Here is a 14,025-nt window from a genome sequence, read left to right on the forward strand (position 1 = left end):
AAGCTTTTACATTCAGATACATATTCTTAGCACTTATGGTCACAGAGATAACCTATAAAAAAGCTGAGGCAAGACTGTAACACAGAAAATGCCATGAGGAAGAATGGATTTGGTAATGACAGAATCTTTATGAACACAGATTCCACCAGATCTCTTGAGTTAATTGCATCTCATTTCCATTTTCACATGGCTTTCAAGGTACAGCATTATGAAATGCTTTTAAAAAAAAGAAGAAAAAAGAAATTGCATGAAATTATTTTACATCTTTGTAGCAATTATATGCTGCAAAAACATATAGGAAGATCTTGCAATGTGAGGCCCAGTAGGGACCACCAGGGCAGACTTCTGAATCTCTGCAGACTCTTGCTAATTGCGAATCAAATGTGCACTCATGCTAGGCAGACAGGCGAAACAGTAGCTGGAAGAAAGACAGGGTGGATCTGCATTTCTCTTGAGAATTAGCTCTGAAACGTGCCTAAGGCCAAGACTGTAAGTAGCCAGAATTCCTAAGGAGCGCTAGGCAGTCAGTGTGCTCCTCCAAGAAACCTGAATGTGTTCCAAAAGTTTCCAGAGCAGCAGAAGCCCTAGCAGTAATGACCCCCACTTGCCAAGACTCACAGCTTTCCTTTACAAGCACCACAGCTTATCTGTGTGTTTTATCCACAATGGGTATTGAAAATCATCCAGCCGAGCCAAGTAAATAGAGCATTTCTTTCAAAAATAAATAGCACAGGACTCCTGCCTTGACTTTATGGCTTGTTTTTTGTGATAGGTTTGCAAAAAAATGCCTTTTTATCCCAAGCTGGCAGAGGAATCCTACCCTGCCTCACTGAGGGCATGTTTGCATGGGGAGGTGCAGCTGTGTCTGAGCATGGCTGCCCCACACACCCACCCAGCCACATCCAGGCTGGGATATCTTGCTGGGAGAGGTCCTGCTTGCTGTTGCACCATATTACATTGCCGTAGTCAAAAGGCTTCTAAATCAGATCCAGCATGTGGCTGTCAGCTCTGGTTGTCTGAGGAATTCATACCTGCTGGTTTGAGTCAGGCCTACCCCCCCATAGCATTAGATTTATCAGACACTTCTGACTTGTCGTCCCTTCTCCTTCTAGGCAGGCCCCTGGTTGTTACTGTCACTAGCTCTGTGTGTTGCCTCAGCATACTTTCCACTGCTAACGTCACACTCGCCCCTGACTTGCCCTGGAATCAGACTAGGGGGCAAGGCAAGTCCTGTTTTTTCCAATATTGTACATTTTTCTGAGCCTCCTATTCTGACATTTCTCTATTTAGCATGTGAGAGGAGATTTAATTTAAACATTAATTTAGAAAAACCTATATTGGGGGACAAAGGGACCTCACCCCTTTAGCCTGTGCTAAAGTGCTGCACACTTTCTAACCTTAAGTTTTCCATCATTATCTCCAATGGTTCACTTCCACCTCTTCCTGCAGACGTCCTAGTCTTGGCATGGATGCAAACACATTCTTGCCTGAGCTCTGGCTCAGAGCATGGTGTGCAATAAAAGAGATGGAAAGGCTCAAGCATCCTCTCTGCATTATATTAACTGATGAAGCAGTGCCAGGGCAATAATGCTGGGAAGCCATGGTGGTGTGAAAGCCTGCAAGACCAAAGTAGTCTACAGGCTGAGCCCAGTCTCCCATCAAAACCACGTGTGGCTGATGGGGACGTGGCATGTCACCAGAAGAGCACATTGCCAAGGACCCACAGTCACCAAGGGGTGAAAGCACTTTATCAACCTGGAAAGGCAAAGCGTAAGTAATGAACAGCACTCCTCGAGCACTCAGGAATTACTGGCATTAGCATGCAGAACAGTTTTACAAAACCAAGCATGCTCTCCTGACCTCCTATTCAGATTAGTAACTCAGCTGAACCCAACAGGACTGCTCATATTGGGTGAATTTCTATAATGAAGAATTGCCAGAATCAGGAAACAGCTCTTTCAGTCACACTGTGATGCATAAATACATTACATAGATACCTAATTCTGGTGCTTGGCTGGAAGTAGCCATCTCAGCTCATTCCTACCAGCTATCCTCACAGTGAGGTGGTTTCAAAGGATGGTTATTTTTTCAGTGTGGAGAAAACATGTAGCATTCATTGGAAATGCACCACTCTGCTGTCAGTATAAATTGCAGACTTCTTGAGGATTTTGAAAGATGAGCTTCAGTGAATTGAACCAGGAGACCTGATGATTTTACAGTCCTCAGATATCCTTTGTATGACTTTATCAGGGAGCGTTGCCCTCTTTCCATCAGGACTGGTTTAGTGGCTTGAGCAGCAGTTCCTGAACTGGTACAGTTCACAGCCCTGCATACTAAAGTACAAACAGACCGTGGCTTGCTTACCTTAATTGTCAGATTGGAAACTGAAAAGCTGGGAGCTGAATCACAATCAGTTCACCTATTGCTGCCACATAGCAAAAATATGATGGAGGTAACCAACATCCCTAGGATGGTAGTCCACCAGCACTTTTAAGTCAGACCCTAATCAACATATTAGTGTTCCGTTTCACCAGGATTTTAGGACTGTTGCCAATCAGAGGCACAGCTGTAGAATCAACAGTTACATCAAACCCAGCTTCTTTGGCAAAAAAGAAGGAATTCAGAGGAAAGTTGTGTTTATTGTGCCCCATCCCTCCCCTCTCCCTCCATCCCCCTCCTCCACATGATATCTGTTGTGAATTAAATTAGAATACAAGCATGACTCTTCAGAGCTTTACCTAAAGAGCAAATGATTCTGGGACTTTCATTTAAGTGTACAAACCTCTGTGGCTTATAGGCTCAGGAGAGCTGCAGTGTCTCCTCTTTGCTCTGTTTGCTCAATCACAGGATGAACGACAGCATATTTCACTGTGGCTCAAGATGTGAGCTGGGACTTTCCTTAAATCTCCTGAGAGTGATCTTTACATTTCGCAATGTAATCCTGGATTTTCCCCAAAAAGCTAATTCAGAGGGGGGAAAAAAGGTTTTTGTTCAGGTCATATATTTGCTGTGTCTCCTCAGTTCTTCCTGCCACTGGTTAAATAAAAGAGCTGTTCTTCACTTCCCCTCCTTTTCCATCATACCCAGGAGCCATGTCAGTTATTTAGATGCGTTGTCAGGAAGACAATGTAGAGTAGCACTTCGGCATCTTAGCTCAAAATATATCATTCAAAAGTAATCATTGGTAAAACACTATTTAGCTAGTGGCAACTTGCAAATATTGTAAAGTTTAAATTAATAGCAACAACAATGGGAAATTAAATTGTTTATTATTCTTGAGAGAGAAATCTGTGCACCTTTTATGTCTTGAAACTACTTTCTAATCTTATTATTTAAAAAATAATGACCTAGTCTTATTATTTTTCTTTTTTTTTTCTTTTTTTTTGCCAACCTATCAAGCCTTAAGTATGTTGGTTTCAAAGTGGTTTGAGCAAAAACTCATTAGAATTATATGCTCCATCTGTTTGTCTCATTGGAAGCTTTAAAAAATGCTCCTTCAAATAAATCAAAGATAACTGTGTGAAATAGTGAAGTAATGTGCTTGTTTTGTTCTGTTTTGGTTTTTTTCACTCTTTGCAGTTAAAAAGCGCCAAGGAATTAGCAGAAATCAATGGGCATGATGAATCTCAAGCAAATGTAGGTACATCTGTCTATGTATAGATTTAGTACACATATGTGTGTGGTCTCAAATTTACTATGGATGTCTTAAAGCTGATAGAATGGCTGAATGATTTGCACATCAGGTTTGAAGTGTCTGGGTTTTTTTCTTGAAGCCACAGGTTCAAATCCAGCAAACTTCATTCGAGGTAGATAAATTGGGTTCCATGCAATTTACTTTGTAGGATTTATTTGGATGAGACTTTAACAACCAATGTCCTACTTGCTATATGTGGGTGTTAAAGATACCATGGAAACGACTGCAAAAGAAATGCTTTTCCTTAGTGTCTTGTCCAGGATTATTCAAGCTACAAAGTTATACCATTTGTCTCTGTGGCTGCCACCTTGCAGCTGGGCAAGCCTGGCCATATTTCAGTTCTGAGTGAAGTGGTTCATATATGTGTATAATTTTGATACAGTTAACTTGCACAAGAGGACAAAATTAATTCATTGAATCATTATTTTGTCCAACAACATTAAAGGACTCTTAAGGTCATGGTTTTTTTTAAACCTGCTGTCAAAGAAAAGAAAATGCTTCTGTTATTCCCTTAATGATTGCCATCAAAACAACCATTTCTATAAGGAGGAAAGAGAAAAAAAGGGAAAGTTTCCTGCTATGTTTGTCATCCAAACCATGCAGTCTTGTGCTTTGTCATAAACATATGAATATTAAAACCAATTATATACAATATCTTCCTCCTAGCCAAGAGAACTAGCAACAGTTTAAACACTAATATATTTTAACATCTATTTTAGTCCGTGTGTTGTCTAACAGCTCAGCCACGAAAACAGTTTTATTTTAAACCGGAATGGAAGGCTCAAATTTTGTGAACTGCTTTGTGATAAGGAAATGTTGTCTTCGTGTTTTTAATCCTTTCCCAAATCTCATTCATTGCAATCCATTTCCGCAGTGAAGTCGATAGAGCCTCGTAGCTCTCAGCGTTTGGACAGGAGACATTCAATATTGTCTGATAGCTCCAACAAATCTGCAGCTGCAGTCTGTCTGCACAGTGTCCCATTGCCCCTTTGAAAGATTCTGTTTGCAAACTAAAAATACATTAATCCAATGATGATCTTGAAATACTCACATATGCTACCTAAAAACTTGTTGTTGTGTAATAGCTGCTTGCAGGTTTCCCAAAGGAAATCCTAAAGGAATATCTAAATGTAAGGCTTAGAAACTCTCTAAAAGAACTTGCTTCCTCAACAAAAATGTAGATGAAACAATGTTTTGCAGTATTGAAATGTTTTAAAGGGAAATTACCTGAATGCTTCAACTTGTATCATTTCCGCTCATATGTAACTGGATAAACAGAAGCGCTTGAAAGGTTTTTTTATACAATATAAAGGTTGAAATAGCATTAAAGGGAAACATTTCAATTGTGTAAAGAGAGTGTTTCAGTACATCATTCCCAGATATCTAAACCAAAATATTTCAGAATCTTTGGTTAGTAGTAAATTTTTCAAAATGTAAGATTTTTATTCAGTTTGTAATTGCACAAGTTCCTCAAATGCCTGAATTTTCCATAGGATAGAAAGTCTATTTTCTGCCCCTCTTTTCCATGAGCTATTCCCAAGCCGATCTCATAGTAATATATGACTCTTAAGAATAGAAGTCAATACTTAGATTAATGGCAAAGAGGGAAACCAGATAGTTACAATTATTGAGTCACAGTCGCAGCCATGTATTCAACAATAATACCACCATGAAATCAGAGAAAGCACAGCAGTACAAATGGAAATAGAGAAATAGAGGGAAATAACTGATGTTAAAACATTTGCTACGATAACAAACTTTGTAAAATAGAAGCTGAAGTGCCTTTTAAACAATTGTCATTTATATGAAATATATAGCACTCAGGTGTTGTGCCTTGCAGGTTGTCTCCACGTATTCTCAGCAGACTCCATGGATTTTGCCCCTGGCCACTGTGCAAATCAGGGATGATCAAAGGCTTGGTGGCTCCTACGTGGTTCTTAGTGAACTGTGATGCATATAATTGGATTAGGACATATTTGTTACAGTTGACAGGTTGAATTCAGCAAATGAAATACCTCTACATGCTGAGCAATAGTGGGAGGTGTTGGTAAGGAAAAATGGCAACGTATGCCTGTACACTGAACACACAATCTTATCTTCACACTGTGGCATATTTAGATTACTTACTCTGCAGAAAATCAGGCTCCTAGAAAGGACAGGAGAAACTTTAGGCACAGTGCATACACATCAAGAAAACCCATACTGTAATCTTAAAAAGATTACTTTCTTCACTCAGGATTTCTCCTGATGGCACTAGTCTGCATCATCTTTTACGTTAGAAAATGGTGTTATTTAAAATAAAACATGGATATTTTTCTTAGCAAAAGTGGATACAGATGAAAATGTATACTTAGACCTATCCTGGTGTGTCTTCTGCATACCCATTATGTGAGACCCTCCAGAAAGGGAGACAAGGATCTGGACACCTTTGGAAAAAGAAGAACGTCCCCCCGAAGTAATTTATAGGTTCTCAACCAACAAATTGACCTTCATTTTCTTCTCTTGTTTTTGCAGGAGAATGAACTAAGTTGACTAAGATGCTGAAGCAATTGCAATGTCATATTCCCTGCATGGCAGTTCACACACAAATCTGTGGGGGTGGGGGAGACCAAAATTTTAGCATATTGTCAGTACATCTATTATTTCCAGAAAGCAAAACCATCTTACAAGGATCTGTACAGTCATAAGGGTGTTTCCTGAGTGATTTGCCAGGTACATGCAGTAATATTTGTTATGGCTGTTGACATTTCCCAGATATACTCTGTGTCAGGAAAGGCCAAATGTCGGGCTCAGGCAGTACATAGAGCCCGAGATCCTGGCCTGGCATTAACAGAGACTTCAACAGCCAGCACTGCCAGAGGTGCTGTCACTGAGTGCTCATTTCCATCAGTCCTGTGCTTAGGAAGGGATCAGTCTTTGCTTTTAATCTGAACTCTCTTCATTTCTTATTCATTGCTGCATGTAATGTTATTTCATTCACATCTCTGTCTTAACTGAAGTGAAAATAATGACCAATGGACAATCATAACTTCAGATATAATCCTCTTTGAGGATGTTCCGAGACTCTTGGGACCTGAACACTCCCAATTATGAAAAAATAATCTTGCCGTGCTCAAGTAGAGACCATTTTGCAAACTGAAAATGCTAATAACATATTTTGTGACTAATTCTACAAAGACAATTTATTGTTCTACTGTTTCTGTAAGTTCAGTGGCTTTCTGTGAGGCTGCTAGTACGTAAATTAATTCTGTGTTTTGATCAAAAATCTCCTTTTGCTCACTGCTGAATTCAGTATAGATATGGCACTGCATGCAAATGCAGTGAATACATCCCTGGTCTGGGGGTCAGAAGGTTAACATCCATGGTATCCCTCCATGTAAATGGAGAAAGGAAGATTTTTTTATACAAGTCTCATTTTAGAAGTACTCAGTGATCTTCCAGGAGTTCATTGCTCTCCCTTGTCAGCTATCTGCCTTCCTTAGATGGCTGCTGTAACTCCTACATTAAAAGTGCTGTAAAATGGTAATCAAGAGTATCAGTTTGCCACGTTCCAACCAAAGCAAGACCTGGGTCATGGTCACAAAAGCATTTCAAATGCCCAGATTGCAACTGCATAGTGAAGTCCGGACACTGTTGAAGTCATTAAAGAAATCCCCATCAGGTAAAAAGTCAGAATTTCGCCAAAAGACTTTTACGGTTACCTCATTATCACCAAGACATAATAAAATTAATATTTTTCAGAGAATGAAACTGATTTCACCACAAGGTTTTTCTGATCAGCCTTTTGTTCTGTTGGAGTTTCATTATTTGAACAAAGTACTGACTTTGACCGCATTCGTCTGTCTGCCTTCAGCTAGTGTCTCCCGCAGCTTGGACACAATGTTCTGTGGGTTTTTCTCCAGACATGAAATCAATAATATTAAGTAGGGATGCATTTTTCCATTTGAATGCTTGAAGCTGTTGTCAGAGCATTTCTTGAGTTCAACCAAGCCTCTTACATTTAATGTTAATTCTTCCTTTAATTCTTGTCTTTTGTACCTGCTTTTGAAGCAGTTACCAGATGACCCTTGACTCTGAGTAGGGGGTATATTTCACTGCATTGTTCACTTTATACTACACTGAAAGTGACGATATTCCTAACTACACCCTAGGTTTCTCTTTTCTCAGAGTAGGTTAATCACTGATATCTTCATCAAAGAAAAATGGCTCTTAAGTGAGGCTTACTTTTGCAACAAGTTGGGCAAAGATTTAAAAAGCTAACACCCTTCAGTTTTTGGAAAAGTCTGTAATTCCATCAAACTCATCAGAGTTCAGTTCTTGTACTTCACTATACAAAGGTTTAATTTAGGCACTCAAAGGTGCTTGCTGCGAATGTTCCATGTTAGTGTATGTGTTAGTACACACATGGCATTTGATGTGGCTGCTCCACGTAGTGTGGCAGCATCTCATTGAGCCAGGTGAGATGGAAAGGGCCCTGAACACAGGGAGAAGAGTAGGAGCTAGAAGACTGCAAAATCATCGCAGTAGTTTGGGAGTGTGGGACAAAAGTTGGTCATCTTCAGTGATGAAGATCCCAAGTGATTGCTGATTCTTCTGCTTCACTTCCTTGTGCATGCAACAGCCACTACCTGGTTATCCCACTCTTCAAAAGGCTTGCTCTTCCTGGAACAGCACAGGCTTTCAATAAAAAATGTGCTCAACATGACTTATATAAGAGCAAGTTGAGTCTAAAGTTACAGGCCAGAAAGCCCCAGTGCAGGCCTTGGACATGTCAGGAATTGTGTGTTTCTTTCCTATCTGAGCTTCCCAGGTTTGTAAGCTGTGAACCTTTGCCTCAGCAAACTGATGTTAGTCACTGAGTATGTTCCTTGGCTCCCCCCCAATGGAGTGTTCTGGCCTTGCAGCAGGCATTTCTGGAGCACATGGGGTGTGAATGGGCACTGCAGAAACTGAGGCGATGGCCCCTGGATGCATTAGAGAATAAAGAAAGGGTCCTGGTAGCCTCTCCATACCCATGAGCTCAAGCTCTCCATACCCATGACATTCCCTGCAGGGAATGCCAGAAGTTGGGGTTTGTCTCCCTGCCCTACCTTAGAAGAAAAGAGCACAGACTATGGGCACCCTCCAGCCCCTTTCATTGTAGCTGCTGCCCTCTGCAAATGTATAAAGAGAGCAAGCAGGAATAACGGGCAGTGCGGGGATGAGGATAGATCTTTGAGAAGGAGAAGTGGGGTTCAGTTTCTCATCATGGGTGTGTTGTGTCAGTAGGAGAAGGTGCAAGGACCCTTACCCTGACTGGATTGGAGCCATCAGGGGGACTTTAGAGAGACACATTTACTGTCTGTATTCAGGTTCTTCTGTCCTGGTGGGGCCAGCACCAAGGTGCGAGGAGTGGCTGTGCCTCCTTCTATTTCCTATCTTTTCCATTCCAGACATTTATTTGTAGCCCTTCCATCACTCATTTCTTCTCATTTCCTTCAATTTACAGCACATGGAGCATGATAGATTCAAGCAGCTCTGACCGTTTGCAGATCAGCAGCTTTCCTACTTATTGCGACAGGCATGAGGAATGACCACCTCCTGAATTCAATATCACAAGGCCTGAAAAGAAGCAGGAGTTTAACAGGCTGTTTAGGATGTTATCAAAGAGCCCACTCAGCCTTCAGAAGTTCTTATACACTGGTAGATCAAACCTCCCCGAGTTCCCCCCTTTGCCACCCCAGCCCTGGTTTGCCGTTTCAGAAGACAGCAAGAGTTTCATTAGCATGGTATAGGTGTCTCTGCTGGTTAAATCACAGTCTCTGAGATTCTAGCCATGATTGAACCCTACAGGGTGCAAACGGGGAGCAGACCAGGGTATATTCTGACACTGAATGTGCTGCCTGAAGTGGATCTAGGCTGTAGTAATAACCCCTTTGTTAATGTGCAGCAAGAAATCACACCACTTCCCTTGTCCCTAATTAAGAGTGTCAGAGCAACTTGGCTTTTGATTGCAATGAATTCTGATCATCCGAGGGAGGAGAAAGAGAATTCTGAGACACAATGATAAAACCCATTCAGCCACCCACTCAGCAAATCACAAAAGTTTTTTTACTTTAAATTTCATATGAGCTCCACAGGGAGACAGATCTTCAATGCCCAAAGCTACTTGACATTTTAATAATACCTGATCATTATGTGAAGCCTTTCATCCCAAAGCATTTTCCCCGAGTATTTATACTACACCACGTATACAGGAGTCATCCTGTCATTTTGAGTGAGGAATAACATTCAGCCTTATACATATGCAGCTGTGTGCTTAACCCACACAGTGTGCAAGGCAGATTGGCTTGTCAGAGCACTCAGGCTCCCCCGCAACCACCTGAAGGATGACGGGCCACCTCTGCTTCAGCCACAAGCCTACTACTGCAGTCCTGGGAGTTGTACACTACACTCATGCTCCTTCCAACCAGCTTTCAAGGAACAGACATGGAAAAAATGTGACCGAAGTGAGAAAGGAACTTCAATATTCCCAAGAGACACTCTCCATAGTATGGTTTTCATTGGAAAGGGCTTTAAAGATCACCAAGTTCCAATCCCCTGCCATGGGCAGAGACACCTTTCACTAGACTAGATTGCTCAAAGCCCCATCCAGCCTGGCCTGGAACACTTCCAGGAATGGGGCATCTACAACTTCTCTGGACAACCTATGTCAGTGTCTCACCACCCTCACAGTAAAAATTTCTTCCTTGAATCTGATCTAAACCTGCCCTCTCGGTGTAAAGCCATTCCTCCTTGTCCTATTCCAACATGGCCTTGTAAAATGTCCCTCTCCAGCTCTTTTGTAGCCCCCTTTAGGTATGTGAAGATACTCTAAGATCTCTCCAGAGCCTTTTCTTCTCCAGGCTGAACAACCCCAACTGTCCTGTCCTCACAGGGGAGTTGCTCCAGCCCTCTGATCATCTTCATGACCCACCTCTGACATTGCTCCAACAGATCCATGTCCTTCCAATGTTGGGAGCCCCAGAGCAGGATGCAGCATTGCAGGTGGGGTCTCACCAGAGCAGAGCAGAGGGGCAGAATCTCCTCCCTCGCCCTGTGCTGCTTTTGATGTAGCCCAGGATACAATTGGCTTTCTGGGCTGTGAGTTCACATTGCTGGGTCATGGTGAGCTTCTCATCAAACAATATTCCCAAGTCCCTCTAAGGTACCTCAGAAAGAGTTTGTCATCCTGATCAAGATCCACTCCAAAGGAATAAGAACTCCAAAGTGTTTAAGTACTTTTTGCATATTCAGATGTGGAGATTCCTAAAGTTAATATCTTTCAAATACAAACTCAGTAAGAAAACCATTAACTCTCATAAAGAATTTAAGGTTGGTTTTCCCTGCCTGTTACTTCTTTTTATTTCAACAAAGACATTTTCAAAACTTCTACAAGTCCCAGAAGGGAAACAAAGAGCCTTTTTTTTTTCTCTCACTTTGACTGTTCTTGAAAAAGTGCATCATTCTTTAGGAGATTGCAAGAGCAATATTTGTGCTAAAGACCATTTCAAAGGGTTTTCACAAATTCTCAGTCTCAAGTAAACATGAAATGTCCCCTTCTACAATGACTTCAGCAGAGCTGGTGGGCAAGTGATGCTTTAATTCAGCCAGCCATTTGTTTGCTGCAATTCCCTAAAACAAAGTGTGCAAAATGACAATTACCTTTTATGTTGCAAAGCAACCACCTTCACATCACATAAAACATCTGTGTTAAGTCATCAGGAACCTACACATAAATCCCACTTTAGAAAATGAAGTTACCTGATCATACTTTTGAAAATGATCATGAAGTAACTTTTATATTAGTCATCTGTATTTTGCATATATACATTCCCATAAAATAAATGTGCTCAAATACAAGGAAAAAATATGAAGAGATAGTTTCAACAAGAAAAGCATTTTCAGGTTATTGCTAGTTGCCTAAACTCAGCAGGTGAAAGTTATAATAGTAAAAGCTTTGTAATGAAAAAGTTAAAAGCATCTCTCTGGCAAATGGATCAGAAAAATAGGATGTCAAGAGCACCATAATACAATTAATCTTCACTCCTGAAAATGCTTCTATTATGTAGGATAAATCAGATAAACAAACCTTAGATCCACCCTTGAAGTTTTTCATTCATAAGGTCTTACATTCACAGTTCTAATTTTTCTACATTGTTGTTAGAATAATTTTAATGACAGATAATTTTTCAAGTTGTCAACTGTTTATTTGTGCACTCTTAAATTTACAATAATTAGTATATTTTAAAAGTAAATTTCTATGTGAGTGTCCTTTAAAAGTATTTACAATGTGCTGTTGCTGACAAAACTGACACTGGCTTCTTGAACAGAATAAAATAAGCTACCCAGTTTAGGTTTGATTTGAATGAAAAGATGACACCTGGTGTCTATCATTTCTAATGACAGACCAGTTGTATTCACCAGCAGTGCAGCATATGGCAAATATGTCCTTCTGCATCACTAGGTAAATAGTAGAAGGAGAAGGCTCTTGTAAGACCCTGGAAAAAAAGCACTGAAAAGCAAAGGCTTTTTAAAATTAATTTTAGACCTGGTGCTATCTCTAACAGTGGCACTAGCTACTTGTGAGAGCTCTGGTTTTTAGGCTGAATGCCTCATTCCTTGCCTTATTTTTTTCATATGTGATGCAACACTGCAAATTTTTAGTGTGAACTGAGTTATCCCAGTACAAATAGAAAAGGCCAAGAAACCTCTCTGCATATAGACAATGCGTCACAAGGCCATTTAACTTAGAGCTAGCCATTCTACTAAAACCAATTCTTAGGCCGTGAGGAGCCAGGTCTGTGTAAAAGATAAGCTTTCTAGGAAGTAGTTAAATCACTAGCACAAGGTAATTCATTTGAAGCAACAAAAGAATTTTATTAATCAAAATTATGAGCAATTTTCTAGTCACAGAATTTTTAGAAGAGTAGTCAGCAGTCAGAAACAGTTACTGATGACGACAGGCTGAGAGAAGAGCTATGTAACACACATGATGTTTATTTAAGTTAGGACAATTTTAAGTTACTTTCAGAGTTCAGACACTCAACCAAATTTTCATACATCACATCACAACACAGTGTGTAGCCTGCGAAGGGGAACAAGCTCTGTTAAAGAAAGAATTAGAGACATTTGGCCCAAACCAAGTAGTGCTTCTTCTGGGAGACCTGCAGCTACACTGAGCACATATTCTTCACAGTCACGTGGAAGAACACACATCTACAACACATGCATCACATGCATACATCTATATACACTTGGCCAGCCACACAGATCAACACAAACTCAGCATTCATAAACATGAACAGTACTGATGTACAAAAACAGCCCTTTCTGGCTGATCAGGGTAAAGGTCCATTAGCGGGAAATACACGTGCAGACTTACACATATACACAATGCAAATCCCTCCAGAAATTGGACTGTCATCATTTAGCCATTCCCCAGGCTCCATGGTGTCCCTAGTAGGTTGCTTGGACCCCCCTGTCTCTCTAACTGTAGCACCCTAGGCACATGGCTCTCTGATTGCTGACCCCACTCCAGCTGCTCTGCTCAGACCCCCTCATAGCCCCCCCATGCACACAGAGCAGAGTCCCTCACCCAGGAAGAAAGAAATTGAGTTTAATGAGTGTTATACATGTGTACTGACCAGCAACCTGTTCACATGCAACCACTCACTCCCTTTTATCCCCTCCCAAATTGCCATGATCCCTCCCTTTTCCTGCCTTTTCTTTCCCTGCTAAGGACACTCAACTAAGTTTTGTACAAACCCGTGATGCTCTGCTCCTACATCCCATAATAAGTTCCGTATTCCTACAGACAATGCTCTCTCAGTCTGTAAGATGTTTCAGAGAGGTGGACTGATGTTCACAGTTGTCACGTTAGACCCCTGGGGCTGATGTTTACCTGTGACAGCCCTGGAAGTAGCTGGGTCAGGGGACTCTGCTTTCTCTGATCAGGTTATCACATCTACCCCATTTGTAATGGCGCCTCTGTACTCCTTCCTGCTTGTGGAAATAAGTCTTCAATCACAAGTATCACAAGGATAGAGTAAGTGGTGGTGGTTGGAAAATCCCATCTGCAGGGGATGGAGGCAACCCTCTGTTGATAAGGGTGCAGGACTGGGATGTTGGAGAGAAACTGCTGAGCCATTCAACCTTTTTGTTGCCCATCCATGTGCTCTGCCACTTCACCTGATCCTGCTCTGAGCAAAAGGTGGGACTCCCAAGGTCATCTGCATGATTTTGTGATGACGTGATCATCTGAGTCACAATCACTGCCTGTGAGAGTACTCATACATTGCCACATTTGCAAG

At 41.1% G+C, this 14,025-nt stretch overlaps 1 protein-coding gene across 11 annotated transcripts in view; it reads left to right on the forward strand.

Annotated features, from left to right (window-relative positions):
- ENOX1 (ecto-NOX disulfide-thiol exchanger 1) overlaps nt 1-14,025 on the forward strand; it is a 359,067-nt gene that overhangs the window by 331,793 nt on the left and 13,249 nt on the right. For 10 of the 11 annotated variants that reach the window (XM_032099804.1, XM_032099803.1, XM_032099813.1 and 7 more), the window contains one exon: nt 3,580-3,636. The exons of the other annotated variant lie outside the window; for it this stretch is intronic. In XM_032099804.1, the coding sequence (XP_031955695.1) occupies nt 3,580-3,636 (57 nt within the window). The remainder of the gene's footprint in view (nt 1-3,579; nt 3,637-14,025) is intronic. 11 annotated transcript variants of the gene reach the window in all.

The sequence above is a fragment of the Corvus moneduloides genome, chromosome 2, assembly GCF_009650955.1.
Source record: "Corvus moneduloides isolate bCorMon1 chromosome 2, bCorMon1.pri, whole genome shotgun sequence".
Classification (NCBI taxonomy): Eukaryota; Metazoa; Chordata; class Aves; order Passeriformes; family Corvidae; genus Corvus; species Corvus moneduloides.